The following is a 17,969-nucleotide window of genomic DNA, read 5'->3' on the forward strand; positions in this document are numbered from 1 at the left end:
ACATAAATCCCATCTGGTCATGTTGTATGACCTTTGTGATATATTGCTATAGTCTCTTTGTTAGTATTTAAAATATATATTAGCCTCAATATTCATTAGATAAATTGGCCTATAGTTTTCTTTCTTTGTTTTTGTTCACCCTGGTTTACTTACCCAAACCACATTTCTAAAATAAAAAGAATTTTGTAGGCTTCTTTTTAAACTTATTTTTTTCCCCAAATAGTATATTATAGTATAGAAGTTAATTATTCTTTAAATGTTCGTTAGAATTTGCTTATAAATCCAACTGGCCCTGGAGATTTTATTTTTAGAGAGCTCATTTATGTTTTGTTTAATTTCATTTTTACAAGATAGTGTTATTAAGATATTTTACATCTATTTCCTCTTCTGTTAATCTATGAAATTTATATTTTTACAAAAATTTATTCCTTTCATTTAGATTTTCAGTTTTATTGGAACATACTTGTGCAAAATATCTCCTGTTATTAGATTTCTTTAATTTAATATTTATTGTGTTCATTTTATTCATGTTTCTGCCCTTTTCATTTTTAATATTGGTAATTTGGTTTTCTTCTTTCTTTCTAAAAAATCAAATTAACCAATGTTTTATTTTATTTTATTTTTTAAAATCACCTCCTATTTCAATGTATTATTTTTTTCTTTCTTTAAGCAATTGGGGTTAAGTAACTTGCTCAAAATAACACAGCCAGTTATTTCTGGGTGTGGTGCTAAGTGTCTGAGTCTGGATTCGATCCCCAGGTCATCCCAACACTGGGGCCAGTGCTCTTACTCGCTGAGCCACCTGGCTGCCCCTCAATGATTATTTCAACTTTTTTCTTTCAATTTTTATTTATCTCTCCTGTAATTAGGCCAGTAGCTAAATTCCTCTGACCTATAGTTTCTTAATTGGTAAAAAGAGGATATTGGATAGCATTCTTAGGTAATCTCCAAAAGCCTGTCCTGATCTACATCCTATAATATGATTTGCCTTGTGATATTTCTTGGCATGAGGAATCTATTATTCTGCTTCTTTCAATCTCACTCTAAACGGATTAGTGTGTTCTCTTTCTGTGTGTATACATATACATATGTATGTACACATATATGTATATACATTACTCTTGTTATTTAGTTGTTTCATTCATGTCTGATTCTTCAGTGTGATCCCATTTGGGGTTTTCTTGGCAAAGATACTGAAATAGTTTGCCATTTCCTTCTCCAGTTGATTTTACATATCAGGAAACTGAGGCAAACAAGGTTAAATGACTTACCTAGTATTATATGACTAAGTGTCTGAGGCCAGATTTGAACTCAAGAAGATGAATCTTCCTGACTTCAGGCTCAACACTCTATCCACTATTCCATCTAGTTGTCACTACAGATATATATACATACACATCCAAGTATATATGTCTATATTTATTTAAAGACATGGTATTCTTCCCCAGGAGATTGTCATATCTTAATTCTTTATTTTGGTGCTAATGAATTCAGGATCAAAATTTTGATCCTGACTAGTTAGCTTCACATCGAGAAAAGTTTTGTTCTTCAGTCATATATTATACCTTTAATATTGACCAGACTTCTACTAAATGTATATGAGAAAGGCAGTGTGGTATAAAGGAAATAGCTTTAGGCCATAGGCCAAAAGAAGTAGGTTCAAATTTGAATTTTATGTAGGTTCAAATGAGTATACCACTTATCCATGAATTGGTCACTTAATACCTTTGAGCTTTAGTTTTATCACCTATATTGTGGGAATACCTACCTTATCTCATGGTTGTGAGGAATAAATGAGTTAATGAATGTGAAAATGCTTTGCAAATTATGTTTTCCATAACCAAACTTATAATCTTTTGTTCAAATCTTGCTCTTTTCTTTTGACATCCCTATTTATTTTCATGTTCCCACCATTCACCCAGTCACCATTTGTGAAACATTTTTTGGCTTCTCTTTTTCCCAACCTCCCATATTCAATCATTTATCAAATTTTGTCAAATCTACCTTTGGAATATTTTTCATATGTCACCTTTATTTGATTCCCACTTTCTCTACTCAAAAGCAAGACCATGTCATTACCAGCACCTGGATTAGGGAATAGCTTTCTAACTCGTCTTCCTGTCTTCATTTTTTTCTTTTTTTTCCAAATGCTATTCATTTCCACCAATTTTGAGTTACAAATTTTATCCCCATTTTCCCCCTACCCACCGCCCCAAAATAGCAGTCCCACAGGATATCCCCTCCTCCAATCTGCTCTCTCCCATATTTTCTCCCATACCCCTTTCGACTTTTTCAGTGAATGTCTATGCCCCAGTGCCTGTATATCTTATTTCCCAACTACATGTAAAATTGTATTAATAATAGTATATATATATATATACACACACATACACACACACACACACACATATATATATATATATATACATATATATTTGAATATTTGATTTTAACATTTGAATTCCAGATTCATTCCCTTCCTTCCTTGTCATCCACCCTTACTGGGAAGATAAGCAGTTCAGTATAGGTTATACATGTGTGGCTAATGCAAAACAATAACATAGTAGATATATTGTAAAAGACTGACTATCTTTCCCTCCCTCCTATCCCACTTCCCACTTGTTCTATTCTCTACTTTGATTCCATCCCTTTTCAAAAGTAGGTGCTCCCAACTTCCCACCCCCCCAGCCTGCCCTCCTTTCCATCATCCCCCCTCTCATCCCCTTCCCCCCCTACTCTCCTGGAGGGTGAGATACCCTATTTAGTGTGTATTTCATTCCCTCCCTGAGCCAAATTCAATGGGAATAAGGTTGACCCATTCCCTTTTGCCTTCCTATTCTACCCCTCCATTGTAACCATTTTCCCTTGCCTCTTCTGTATGAGATAGTTTACCCCATTCTGTCTCTCCCCATCTCCTCTCATTATGTTCCTCTCTCACCTCTTAAATTCACCTTTTAAGTATCATCCCTTCCTGTTAAATCGGTCCTGTGCCCTCTATCTAGGTATACCTGTAAACATATATACACACATTCCCATATGTATTCATATGCCCATAAGCCCTCATATATGGACATCTATATATTTCTATTCCCTTCAACTACTGAGAAAAGTTTCATAAGTTACAATTATTGTTTTTCCATGTAGGAATGTTAATAGTTCAACTTTGATAAGTTCCTTATGATTTCTTTTCTCTGTTTACCTTCTCATGCTTCTCTTGCTTCTTGTATCTGAATGTCAAATTTTCTATTCAACTCTGGTTTTTTCAGCAAGAATTCTTGAAAGTCCTCTATTCCAATGAATGACCATATTTTCCCCTGAAACATGATACTCAGTTTTGCTGTGTAGGTGCCTCTTGTTTTTAATCCCAGCTCCTTTGACCTCTGGAATATCATCTTCCAAGCCCTTTGATCCCTCAGTGTAGAAGCTGCCAGATCCTGGGTTATCCTGATTGTGTTTCCACAATATTCAAGTTGTTTCTCCCTGGCTGCTTGTAATATTCTCTCCTTAATCTGGGAATTCTGGAACCTGGCTATAATATTCCTAGGAGTTTTCTTTTTGGGATCTTTTTCAGGAGGTGATTAGTGGATTCTTTCAACCTCTATTTTGACCTCTGGTTCTAAAACATCAGGGCAGTTTTCCTTGAGAACTTCCTGGAGGATGATTTCTAGGTTCTTACTTTGATCATGGCTTTCAGGTAGTCCAATAATTTTTAAATTATCTCTCCTGGATCTATTTTCCAGGTCAGTAGTTTTTCCCAGGAGATATTTCACATTGCCTTCTATTCTTTCATTTGTTTGGATCTGTTTAACAGCATCTTGTTTTCTCATAAAGTCATTAGCTTCCATTTGCTCCAATCTAATTCTGAAGCAATGATTCTCCTCAGTGAGCTTTTGAGCTTCTTTTTCCATCTGGCAAATTCAGCTTTTTAAGGCATTTTTCTCCTCATTGCCTTTTTGAGCCTCTTTTGCCATTTGAGTCAGTCTTTTTTAAGGTGTTATTTTCCTCAGTCAGGCTGTTGACTCTCATTTCATAATTTTCTTGCATTGTTCTCATTTCTCTTCCTAATTTTTCCTCCACTTCTCTTATCTGCTTCTTAAGGTCCTCTGTGGCCTGTCACCAGCTTGTATTTTCCTTTGAAGCTTTTGGTGCAGGAGTTCTGACTTCACTGTCTTCCTCCTGTTCCATGCTTTGCTCCTTTTTGTCCCCAAAATAGGAGTCTAATGTTGGAATCTTCTGTCTGCTTTGTTTCCTTTGCCTGGTCATGTCACCCCTCAGTCACTTGATCCCTGGGCTTTTTGCCACAGTAGGACTCTGCCACCAGACAGCGGAGCTTTTGTCCCAAATGCTGGGGTTTTCTCAGCTGCTGGAGGTATTAGATGGTGCCCTCTCTGAGGTCTCCACACACTCTGGCAAGCTGAACACACACCGCAGGACATCTACCCTAGACTGTAATCCAGATCCAAGCAGGTTAAAGCAAGAGTGATTACCCCTCAGACTGGTGCTTGGTTCCCCTACACTCTGAGGCCAGGAGCTCAAGCTGCCACGCGATGCTGGCTGGCTGTGCTGGGCATCTCAGCAGCTTCTTGCCCCAGGGGGCAAAAGCCATATGCTCCCACTTACTGTGTCCCAAAGTCCAGACTGCACTGACCTCTCACTTTGTCCTTTGCATCTATATGTTGATAAATCTGGAAATGGCCACAGCTGATGCTGATCTGGAGTCCCTCTGGCTGTGACTGATCAGGCCAGCCCTGGGGCTAAAGCCTTGGTGTGGAGCTGGGCTTGGCTTCCAGAGCACTGCACTGGCTCATTCCTGCTGGGCTGTCCTCAGTGGGAGGTTAGCTTCTCTGTGTTATTTTGTGGGGTCTGCAGCTCCAAAGTTTGTTTAAAGTCCCCTTTTTATGTGTATCGGGGAAGGTGGAAGCTGGAGACATGGGGTCCTGCTTCTACTCTACCATCTTGCCATTTTTTTTAAAACCACAATCCATACCTCACATTGTTTTGTGTTTCCCCAGTCCACTTGATGAAATTATGGGATGTAAGTGGAAGTTACAGGACAAATGAGTTACTAAGCTATTAAAGAAGGTGTAAAGAATTTTTTACTTTTCATTGCTTTTTTAGGAGGTATGAAGAGGTGACTCACAATTTTGATGTGCTTATAAGGTAGCAAACCCCTTAGCTGGACCAAGTAATAGCAATATACTTAGTTTCCCTTAAAAACTCTGGTACTTTTTTTTTTTAAAGCAATTGGGGTTAAGTAACTTGCTCAAGGTTACACGGCCAGGTGTTTCTGGGTGGGTGCTAAGTGTCTGAGCCTGGATTCGATCCCCGGGGGGGGGGCCGGTGCTCTTACTCACTGTGCTACCTGGTCTCCCCATCTCTGGTACTTTTTATAAGTACCACACTTGAAAGAGTTAGTACAAAGGATCCTCGATGGAAGAGGAATCCAACTTTTGAGAACTTAACTTGCACTTGTTTCAGAGTGAGAAAGTCTCTTTTCAACTTCCAGGGATGATTCTTTCTCAATTGACAGAGCTCCTCCTGTTTTGGCTGACACTTTAAAGGCTGTCTTAATAGCAGGATGGCTTTTTAAAAACCACCAAGACTGTATCCAATTCTTCAGCCTACCAATGGCTGGACACTCAAATTCTATCAAATTGATGGGGAAATTTCTTCTCTTAAAGAAGCAACAAAATATAAATGCTTCTTTACATTTGCTTTACAAACTGAAGATGTGTCACCGGTTTGTACCCTTTATAATCTGTAAAAATGTCACTCAGAATAGGAGCCACTTAGAGTTTCATAATCTTTGTGATGAACAAAATGATGTACTCCAAATATGAAAGGGGTATGTGCTCAACAAATTAAAGTAGAATGTACATATAATCGTATAGTGGAAGCCAACATGGCAGAGTACAAACAATAACCCATTTAAACTCTCCCAACATTCCCTTCCAAGTAACTTTAAAATAGCTCCTCAAATAAATAAAAATTTTAGGGCAGCAAAGTCAACAAAAGGTCAGAATGAGACCGTTTTCCCAGTGTAAGACAACTTGAAAGGTCAGCAGGAACAGTCAACAGCGGGTTAGGTGGCCATCCTGGAGTACACATAGAGGTAGGCAGCATCAGCAGCATGGTGTACCTTGGAGGTGACTGTGACCACAAATGCAGCAGCTTTGGGAGCTCTCAGTCTAGAGATAGTAAGGGAGTCAGACAACTGTTCAGAAAGAGATTATAGGTTACTCACACGGGGTGCAGGTGATGCTGAGTGGCAACTCTATTGCCCATATGCAGTTCTGGGTTGTAGTTCCAGGGCAGAGAAGAGCATTTTTGTGGGTTACAAATGAGTAGGGGCCCTACTCACAGTTTCAGGGCAGAGAGGAATGGCAATACTTGTAGCTTCAAGGTAACAGGGCACTGCTTAAGTAAATAGAGCAAAGACCAGGAGAGCAGTGACCACACCTTCCTTGAATCACACCACCAAATGGAGGTATCTAAAAATGGCAGTACCAAAAGCTTGAAGTTTGGGACAATGCCTTCCCACCACCAGGTGAGCAAAGCCCAACCTTAACATAAAATTAAAAGTTAAGAAATAAGCTGGAAAATAAGCAAACAACAACAAAAGAATGTGACCTTATAAAGCTACGATGATGGCAGGGGTGATGAATACATAAAGTCAGAAATAGAAAGCAATATGAAAATGGCTACAACAAAAGCTTCAAAGAAAAATGCTAGTTGGACCCAAGCTCAACAAGAATTCCTGAAATGGTTAAAGAAAGACATGAGTGGTAGAGGAAAAATTGAGGAAAGAAATGAGAATGATACAAGAAAATGATGAGAAATTAGTAGCTAAGTAAAAGAAGCACAAAAAATACTGAAGAAAATAACACCTTAAAAACCAAAATTTGTCAAATTGTAAAAGAAGCACAAAAATTAACTGAAGTAAAGAGTCCCTTAAAAATCAGAACTGGCCAAATGCAAAAATATTTACAAAACCTAAAAGAAGGAAATAATTCCTTAAAAATTCAAGTTGGGCAAATGGGATCAAATAACTATATTAAACATCAAGAAATGATAAAATAAAGTCAAAATAATGAAAAATTAAAAGAAAATGTAAAATATGACATTGGAAAAACAACTGACCTGCAAAATATATCGAGGAGAGATAAATCAAGATAGGTTAGACTACCTGAAAGCTATCATAAAAAAAGAGCTTAGACTTCATATTTCAAGAAATTAGTAAGGAAAACTGCTTTGATATCTTAGATCCAGAGAGTAAAGTAGAAATAAAAAAAATCTACTGATAATTTCCAGAAAGAGATCCCAAAACAAAAACTCCCAGGAATATTATAGTCAAATTCCAGAGCTCCCAGGTGAAGGAGAAAATATTGGAAGCAGGTAGAAGGAAGCAATTCAAATTTTGTAGAGCCTTAATCAGGATCACACAAGATTTAGCAGTTTCCATATTAAAGAAGTGGAGGTGATATTCCAGAAGGCAAAGAAATGAAGATTAAAACCAAAAATAACCTACCCAGCAAAACAGAGTATAATCATTCAGGTGGAAAATAAATATTTAATGGAACAGATTTCCAGGCATTCCTGATGAAAAGACCAGAGAAGAAATAGAAAATTTAACATTCAAACACAAGACTCAAGAGAAGAATAAAAAGGTGAACTTGAAAGAGTAATCATAAGAGATTTTTAAAAGTCAAGCTCTTTGTATTCTCATATGGGAAGATGATAAATGTAACTCCTGAGAACTTTGTCATCATTAGGGCAGTTAGAAAGAGTCTATATAGACAGAGGGCATTGTCAGTGAGTCAATTGTATTGGAATGATTGCCCCCTGCTCCCCCAACAAGCAAAGGAGTAAGAAAGAGGGATGTACTGGGAAAGGGGGAAGAGGAGAGGTAGAATAGGCAAAATTTTTCAAATTTAAGAAGCATGCAAGGAAGAGTTTTTATTGTGGAGAAGAAAATGAGAGGGGGATATCTGACAATACTTGAACCTCACTCTAATCAGAATTGATTTGAAGAGGGAAGAATATATATATATATATATATATATATATATATATATATATATATATACATTTAATTATGTAAAGAAATCTATCTTACTCAGTAAGGAAATATAAAGAGAAGGGGATAAACGGTACGGACTGGTGGTTGATAAAAGGGAAGGTGGATTAAGAGAGGAAATGGTCAGAAGCAAAACATATATTTGAGGAGAGACAGGATAAAAAGAGAAAGAAGGATAAACAGAAGAAAAAAGGATGGAGGGAAATACACAGTTAGAAATAAAAATTGTGAATATGATCGGGATGAACTCATCCATAAAATGGAAGCAAGTAGCAGAACAAATCAGAAACTATTAACAAGAGACACACTTGAAACCAAAAGATACACATAGACTTCAAATAAAGGGCTGGAACAGAATCTATTATGTTTCAGCAGAAGTAAAAAAAGGCAGGAATAGTGATCATGATTTCAGACAAAAATATATCTAATTAAAAGAGATTATTGGAACAGAATCTATTATGTTTCAGCAGAAGTAAAAAAAGGCAGGAATAGTGATCATGATTTCAGACAAAAATATATCTAATTAAAAGAAATTATCAAAGAAACTATAATATGCTAAAAGGTACCCTAGACAATGAAGCCATAGCAAAAATTTTTACAGCAAATTTCTCTGATACAGGCTTTATTTCTCAAATAAACAGGACATTGAGTCAAATTCATAGAAATAAGAGCTGTTCCCCAATTGATAAATGGTCAAAGGATATGAAAAGGCTGTTTTCAGAAGAAGAAAGCTATCTACAGTCATATGAAAAAATGCACTAAATAAATATTGATTAGAGAAGTGCAAATTTAAAAAACTCTGAGATATCATCTCACACTTATCAGAAATGAAAAATACTAGAGGGGATAAAAAATAGTCCACTAATAATCTGTTGGTGAAGTTGTGAACTGTTCCAACCATTCTGGGGAACAATTTGGAACTATGCCCAAAAGGCTACAAAACTGCATATCTTTTGAAATCAACAATACCACTACTAGGTCTGTACCCCGAAGAGATTAAGGACAAAAGAAAAAGAATCTATGTGTACAAAAATATTTATAGCACTTTTTATTGTGAAAATGAATAGGAAATTGAGGGGATGCCCATCAATTGGGGAATGGTTGAACAAGTTGTGGCATGTGATTTTGATGGAGTATTATTGTATGATAAGAAATGATGAGGGCATTGGTTTCAGAAAAAAACCTGGCAAGACCTATATGAACTAATGGAAACTGAAGTGAGATAAACTGGGAGATCATTGTATACAGTAACAACAATGTTTTAATGATGAGTTGGCTATTCTGATCAATACAATGACCCAAGACAATTCCAAAGGATTCAATTAAAAAATATGCTATACACCACCAGAGAGAGAATTGATTAGCTCTGAGTACCAATTAAAGTATAATTTTCTTGCTTTATTTTCTTTTCTTTCTTTTTTTCTTTTCCCTTTAAAGGACATGAATCCCTTACTACTTTTACTACCAGTTATTGCCTGTGTGGCCCTGGAAAAGTCACTTAATGACTGAGGCCCAAGTGTTTTGTGGCCTCAGGTCTCTCATCTGTAGTATAAGGGAATTAGGTTTGATAACCTCTAAGGTATCTTCCACCTCTAAATCTGTTATCTATAATGGTGGTTTTTAGACTGTGGTTTGGGAATCCTGCAGGTTCCAGAAAGCTTTTTAGGAGGTCTATGAGATCAAAACTATTTTCATACTAATGCTGAGGCATTTTAATTTCTAATACAGTAAAAATTGATAGTCACAAGCTACATAAACAAAACATCTTTGTGGAGTGCTCAATAGTTTTAAGGATGTAATTGGGTTCTGACATTAAAAAATTTGAGAACCCCTGATTTATGATAATTTCTTAGGTTCTTTTCAGCAATAAATATTGATTTTCTGATAGTATCAATTTTTTTTTTAAGAAAAGAAGGCTGTTGTTATTCTGTTGTCCACCAGAGGACAGTGAAAGAACAGTTATCTTCGAGGTTTAGCTGCATTGCAGAAGTGATCGCTGACTTAATGCTTTGACTCCTGCAGAAGCAGCAACCAGTGATGAATAGCAAAATTTCATAGCTTGCATGGCTTCAGAATAATTTTATTTTATTTTTTTGCCAAACATATAGGTCAAATTATGTAATATAAAATAGATACCAAAATATAGGTCCTATAGAGAATGGGGAAAATGTAGAAATGGGAAAAAGGACTGTCTTGCAACAATCAAAATGCTAAAGAAGGGATGTTTCTTACCATTATTTTTATGTTTTCATATTACTTCCAGTGTAACTTGTTCCCATGATATGTTCCTTATCTTCAAATTTTTATTTATTTCTGGACCTGAAGGAGACCTTTTTCTTTCCAGAGAAAAAGAGAGTAAATTTGAACATTTCATGGTTTGCATATATTATCTCATTTGTTCCTCACCAAAACCCTGTGAATTAGATACTATTATCACTCCCATTTAATAGATAAGGAAATAGAGAATGATAAAGTTTAAGGGTGTTGCCCACTTTTTTTTTCTTTTGAGGGTTACACAACTAGTAAGTGTTTGAGGCCAGATTTAACCTCAGGTCCTCCCAACTCCAGGGGACCCTGCACTATTCACTGAGTCACCTTGCTGCCCCCAAACTTAGATCTTGACTCCCAATTCACCTTTCTATCTGCTATGTTGTATTGTGTCCAAAGTGTATGTATATGTATATGTATGTGTCTATGTGCTCATGTGAACGGTGACTGAAATTTTATATGCTTTATGTAGTATAATCATACATTATATCTCTAAACAAGATTGATACAAAAATACAAAATAAAATATTGGTAAAGAAGCTACAGCACCATATTTAAAAAAAGATATTATTCATTATGACCAAGTTAAATTCATATCAATAACTGAGGGTTGATTTAATATTAGGAAAATGATAAACATAATAGGACATTTTATAAACAGAAACAATAAAAATTAGATGATTGTGTCAATAGATGCTGGAAAAGATTTCCACAAAATATGGCACCCTTTTATATTATAAAAGATAGAAAAATCTATAGTTAATCTTTATTAAATAATGTTCTTGATTTTAGATTGATACTACTTGCCATATTAAGGAAAGACCAATTTCCTTCTCTGCTTTTAGTATCTTTTTTAACAAATAGGCATATTTTGTCATACATTTTTTCCTTCATCTATTGATATAATCATATGATCTTTGTTGTTTTTGCTATAAGTGTTTTTGATTATATTTATAGTTTTCCTACTTTGATCAAATTCTGTATTCTTGGTGTAAATCTAACCTGGATAAGATGCTATAACCTCTTTGATAATATATTATTTAAAATGTTATGTTAATATTTATTGGAATTATTGGTCTAGAGTTTTCTCATTTGTAACTATGTGATTGGGATATTTAAATTATCTCTTGTTCTTTCAATCTGGGAATTTTGTACTTTTGTAAATACCTATTAATTTCATTTAAGTTGTTGGCTTTACTGGCACATAATTGAGTAAAATAGTTTCTAATAATTACCTTAATTTCCTCTTCATTTGTTGCAATTTCCCCGTTTCATTTTTATATTACTAATTTGATTTTCCTCTTTCTTTAAAAAACAATATTTGCTTTTGATAATTTACTTCATTTTTCAAAAATTACCTATGTTTTTTATTAATTCATTAAATTTTTTATTTGTCTCTTCTTTGATGTTTAAAATGTCTATTTTGGCATTTAATTATTTAAAAAATTATTGGTTTTTTTGTTTTGTTTTTTGCTTTTTGGAGGGCAGTTGGGGTTAAGCGACTTGCCTAAGGTAACATGGCTTTTTGTGTTGTGTCTGAGATCAGATTTGAACTCAGGTCCTCCTGGCTCCAGGGCTGGTGCTCTATTCACTGGGATACCTAGGCACCCCCAAAATCATTGGTTTTTTAATTTGTTTTTAGTTGTGTGCTCAATTAATTGATCTATTCTTTATTTTATTGATAAAAGTGTTTAGTGACATAAAGTTTCCTCTAGGTACTACTTTGACTATATCCCAAAATTTGGGATGTGTTGTTTTATTGTCATATTCTTTGATGAAATTATCTGGTATTTTTGTGACTTGTTCTGTGATGCATCAATTTCTTAGGATTAAATTATTTGTTCTTCAATTAATTTGTAATACTTTTAAATCGACTTTTAGTGAATATATTTTTAAATTTTCTTGTGGCCAGTAAAGGATTTTTTAATATGTCTGATTTTCTGCATGTGTTTATTAATAAGATTTTATACCCTAATACATGGTCAGTTTTTGTAAATGTGTAATACAGTGCTAAGAAATAAAGACGATAGATATGCACACACATTTATATGTATGTACATACATTCCTTTCCATTCCCATTCAGTAATTCCCAGAGATAAATCATAACACATTTTCTTTCTAAAATTCTGTTCATAAAATTAAATTCCTTTTTTTTCATCTTTCTGTTAGATTTGCCTGTGTTCAAAAAAGGCACACTGAAGTTCCCAGCTATTATAGTTTTGCTGCCTCTTTCTCCTGTAATTAATTTTGCTTTCCATTTAAATATTTAAATACTATGCCATTCAATGTACATATGTTAAATATTGGCATTAATTCATTATCTATGCTTCCTTTAAACATGTTTGGGTATACTTAATACTATAGTATTCCCTATTTATTTTTTTCAAATATATCTATTTTTGCATTTGCCTTGTCTGAGATCCTAATTGCTGTCCCTGATTTTCTGAGTTTCACTGAAGCATTTTTTGCTTCAGCCTTATATTTTAATTCCATATAAATATGTTTTAAACATGTTTTTATAAGCAATACATTGTTGTTTTCTGCTTTCTAATATATTCTGTTATTCTCTTCCATTTTATTGGTAAATCCATTCCATTAATTCATAGCTGTGATTGTTAATTGTGAATTCCTGTCCTCAGATTTTTTTCATCTCTTTGTTTCCTGGTTGACCTTTACAGAAAAAAAAGATAGTGATCAAATATGAGTGAATAATTCACTAGTGCGGTAGTGAGGTGGTGCAGTAGATAGAGGGCTTGACTAGAGTGAGGAAGACTCATAATACTGAGTTAAAATCTATCCTCAGACACTAGCTGTGTAACTCTGTTCAAGTCATTTAATTCTGTTTGCCTTAGTTTCCACATCTCTAAAATGAGTTGGAGAAAGAAATGGCAAATCACTCCAGTATCTTTGCCAAGAAAAGAGTTGGACATAACTGAACAACAATTTGCTGGTGGTTGTCTTTTCATGTACTCCTGTTCCCCTGCCCTTTTTTTCTTCCCCTCATCCAGATATCAATCAGAGGTTCTTACATTTTTGTTTTCCTTTTAAGTTTTTCTTCATGATCTATTCTCTGAGGTTGTAATTTGTTTTGCTTATGAACAATTCACCCTTTGTTGTATTCCCCTCTCTTCCTTTCCTAGTTTTCTTCTATTCCCTTGTTTAGTTTACTGTATCTATACACCAAACTTTTGTGTGTGTGTCTTTTCTTCCCTCATTTGACTGGTTCATATAAAAATGGGGGTCAAGTGATGCTTGTTTCCTTTCTCCTTTTTCTTTGTTTGGATAATTTTCTATTTGTGCAGCCATATCAGTTTGAAAGAGAGTAAGTTCCAAACCTTCCTTCTTCTCTTTGCTAGTGTATTTTTTCTCTCTTCCTTTTCATTCATGTTTTAACATCACCAAAACATAACAAAAGCTTTTTGTCTTTTTTAGTTCACTCTATGATGCTCAATGACGTTAGAGTTCTGAGGTGACACTTGTTTATTTGTCACCTATTAGAGTGTCAACATTCATCCTTCTATACTCCTACTCAGTCTCTCAAAAATGTTTGCATTTCAACTCAATTTTTCTAATCACCTCTGATCTTTACATAAAGAATCTTGGACGTTTTCCTTTTCATTGAAGGTTCATTTTCCTCCCTTTCCCCCAGGTTTATATTCACTTTTCTGTGTAAATTACTCTCTATTGCAAGCCTGTATCTTTTGCTTTGGGGAATATTGTCCTCAAAGATTGTTTCTTTTTCATAGCAATAATTTCCCAATCTTGGGTGATCTTGAGTGTGACTCTTCATTATTTGAATTGATCTATAAAAGAGGATGTTGATCTAGATGGCCTCTGAGATCTATTCCAGTTGTGCTTGTATAATCTTATGATTATTTCCTTATTCTTGGTCTGGGTAATAATTATTTCTACATTTCTTACTGTTAGCCATACCTCTTGGGGGAAAAAAAACAAAACTATTGTATCAAATGCAGCCTAAAGCATAGAGGAGAATTATGTTTTCATTAAACTACTAAGGGACTTCTAGGGACATATGCCTTGAAACTGTCACGCTTTAATAGACATAATCATCTCCTGTGACAAGTCCTAGAGAAGCCACAATATCCTTACTAGGTCGGTGTTTCAAAGAAGAAGATGATAATGTGTTCTTCTTCCCACTGATTTTATTTTTGTCACCCCTACATTTTACCCTACTATATCTTAAGCAGTTCTCTCTGCATACTAAAATCTGGCAACATTCAAAATGTTTTTGCTCCCTTGGTTACTCTTAAGTGTTGTAGAACAGCGGTATCAAATTCAAACAGAAATAGGCCACTAAACTGTACATGAGGATTTCTGTGGGTAATATATTGACCTAGAAAATCCTATATATTAATATTTTTTATTAATATGTGAACACATTAAAATAGGAGAGAAAGAACATCTTGGTTTGATATTGGCTACATTCAAGAGTGTTTTGGGCATATACGTAAAGCTGCTAAAGAATGTGAACATGCAGATGTGATCAAGATATAAACATGCATAGACACTCTACTGAAAGTGTCACAGCTAGAAGTTCCTAATAATCAATAAAATCATGTAGTTACCTGGTGCAAATCTACTCTACTACTCAGAGCCTCTCTTCTCTCTTATGATTTTATCAGCAGAAATTATATTAAAGAAAAATGATTACCATGTGCTTTGGCTTAACCCTAAGGATTAGGGGACCTTTTCTGATTTGCAGCTGAAACCTTCCATGTATATTCTCTCCCTCATTAGAATGTGAGCTCTTTGAGAACTGAAGTTGTCTTACTTCGCTACTTGAAACCCCCCTACTTAGCATAGTCTTTGCCCACAGTAAATACTTAATAAATTCATTAATTCCTTGCAGTCATATGCAGGAATTTTACTAAAGTGAAACCCTGCATCTCATTCTGAGAACAACCTCAAAATCTCAGAAGGCAAATAAAGGACAAAATCTGCTTGTGCAAAATGTTTATATTCTGTGATACAGATGACACACATATGAAGTGCATGTGTGTTTATCTATCTGTCTATCTATCTACCTACCTATCTATACACACAAGCATATATGCATATAAATATAAATATATATACATATGTTTAAACATTTACGCACACACACACATATATATACATATATATATATATATATATATGTAATAGAAGGTAACAAGGTCAGCCCTCTGACACATACTGACTGAGTGACCCTGGTCAAATCTCTTAATCTCTCAATGTCTTAGGGTCTAGGCCATTCCCTAAAACAACAGATTGCAGTAGAGGAATATTCTCCTTTGCTCCTTCTTCTGAGCAGTTCTCTATAACAGTGGAATTACAGATTTAGTCCTTATTTTTTTCCTGTTGCTGCACTACCAGTTTCAATAGCCAGAGACACTACAGATACTGCTAGGGTATTATAAAGAAGTAACAGAATTGAGGCATTGACAGTTCCCTGTTATTCTGTTGAAACTGAGCTTTCAGGTCTGAAGAGACACTGAGTGAGGTACAGAGACAAAGAAGATGAAAATAAATTATTTTCTGAAAAAAAAACTGCTTTAACCTTTTTCCTGTGAAGAAACATTTATGAAGAGAATTATTGAAAGATTTTGGCCGCCATCAAATGACATAATACTTGTAAAGAGTGTAGCACTCTGCCTGAAATATTAAAAATTAAAATAAACATATTAATTACATTAATTAAAAATTAAATAAACATATTAAATATATTTAATAAATGTTTATTTCTTTTTCTTATTTCTGAGCCTGAGAAAGCTTAATGGTGGGACTATATTCCAGAATTGAGGAAGTCAGTAGTTCATGTAGTGGTAACTCTTGCCCTGATAACTATTTTTATCAGCTAAAACACTGTAAATAATTACAATTGTAATCTTTTTTGTTTGTTACACTACCAAGAAATAATATGGCCAGTGACCTTAATGTTTATTTAAGCCTATATTAGAAGGTTTCACATATGCACACACACAGAGTTGGGGGGGGGAGCAGATGCTTATAGGTTTATTAAATATGTGATCTTTTATAAATTTATCTATCCTCTTTGTAAACCAAAATTTCAAATTCTTGGTACTGCCATATGGGACATGAAGGTGATCATGATCACCTTTGAATGGAGATGTAAGAACAGGGAGAAATATTGGACTAGATTAATATGGTACAAGGAAAAGAATGTTAGATTTCTAGTCAGAGGAGTTTTTTTAACCTAACTCTACAAATTCACATATTTGTGATATTTGGTTAGGTATTTAACTTCTCTGGACCTGTTTCTTTATATATAAAATGAAGAACTGGACTAGGTGATACCTATTACCTAGTACCACTCCAAATCTATTGAAAATGCTTTCAACACTAAATCCTATGATTCTAAAATAGATAGCTAAACACATCTTGGAGAGGGTCAGGATGGACATCCTGACTGATTTTCCAGTTCAATATTCTATGTTCCAGTTCAGTATTCTATGTTTACTCTGCTTACTGAGTTAATATGTAACCTTTAATCTCATATGTAGGTTCGAACAAAGGATCAAGTTTTTGACAGCATAAGTCACCTCATCAACCATCATCTTGAGAATAATTTGCCCATAATATCAGCAGGGAGTGAACTCTGTCTTCAGCAGCCTGTGCAAAGGAAACAGTGACTCTTCAGCAACTTAAAATTTCTGTCTTCTGTGAGCTCTGTTCACTGGTCATTGCCTACATGAGACCACTTAAATCAAAAGTGAATTCTTGATTTCTTTGTCTCTCATCTTGAGAAGATCAGGCAAGTCAGAAATTGGTAATGCATGGAACTTAATACAATTAAAAACTTTCTTAAAATATGATTTTAATAATATTGTTCCAGTCCCTTTATGTGCATTTTTGAGGTATACATCTCATATGTCCTGTGCAAATACAATCTCTTCATATGTTTATAAAGTCTGTGAAAAATAAGACTAATATTATTGATGTATATTTTTTAACTAAAAAGTTCATTGTGATTGTTTAGGTGAAAATGTAATTGGGCTGTTTTATTCCATTGGGAAAACTCAATAATAAACATTTGCTTTTAATTTAGTGAATAACAATAATTTTTTAAAAAGATGTCACTTAGCTTGGCTGATAAAGAAGGAGCTTAAATAGGTCAGGTCATACTGCTATCTGGAAATTTTTGTCTGGATCTGTGTTTGAAGTATTATAAAAAAACATTTTCTCCTTATGATATAGAATTGTAATTCCCCCAAGATGACAATGACATAGTATGATCTCTGTGTAAGCATTTGTTTTCCTTGAAAATAGGTACAATAAACTGCAATTTGATAAACAGAAATCACTTTTATAGTTATAAATGTGATTCATTGACTGGGATGAAGTTGTTAGTTACCAGTGTTCCTAACCATCATGTCCCAGGTGGTTAGGACTCAAACGCCAAAGCCGGGACTAATGTCATTTGCTCATATGGGACAAAGTGAGCCTAGGTGGTGTCAAGGTCTTTACTTAGTTTTTCTTCCCTCTCTCTCCCCTCCACCCTTCTTAGGACAAAACTGTCAGTGTCAATGACATGGACAGAAATCGTGTTAATTTCTCTATCATTCTAAATGAAGTAAAGCTTGAAGACTGCCATCATTACTG

The 17,969-nt window shown here is 34.6% G+C and overlaps 1 protein-coding gene across 1 annotated transcript in view; it reads left to right on the forward strand.

The window, feature by feature from the left end:
- The window catches only part of SHC3 (SHC adaptor protein 3), a 164,287-nt gene extending 146,715 nt beyond the window's left edge, over positions 1–17,572 (forward strand). Inside the window, exon 12 of the mRNA XM_069087744.1 lies at positions 16,871–17,572. Coding sequence (XP_068943845.1) covers positions 16,871–16,999 — 129 coding nt within the window. The 3' untranslated portion in view covers positions 17,000–17,572. The remainder of the gene's footprint in view (positions 1–16,870) is intronic.
- Positions 17,573–17,969: the final 397 nt, after the last annotated feature.

The sequence above is a fragment of the Petaurus breviceps genome, unplaced genomic scaffold (assembly GCF_028583685.1).
Source record: "Petaurus breviceps papuanus isolate PSGF00001 unplaced genomic scaffold, PetGlider_PUasm1.0 183, whole genome shotgun sequence".
NCBI classification, from domain to species: Eukaryota; Metazoa; Chordata; class Mammalia; order Diprotodontia; family Petauridae; genus Petaurus; species Petaurus breviceps.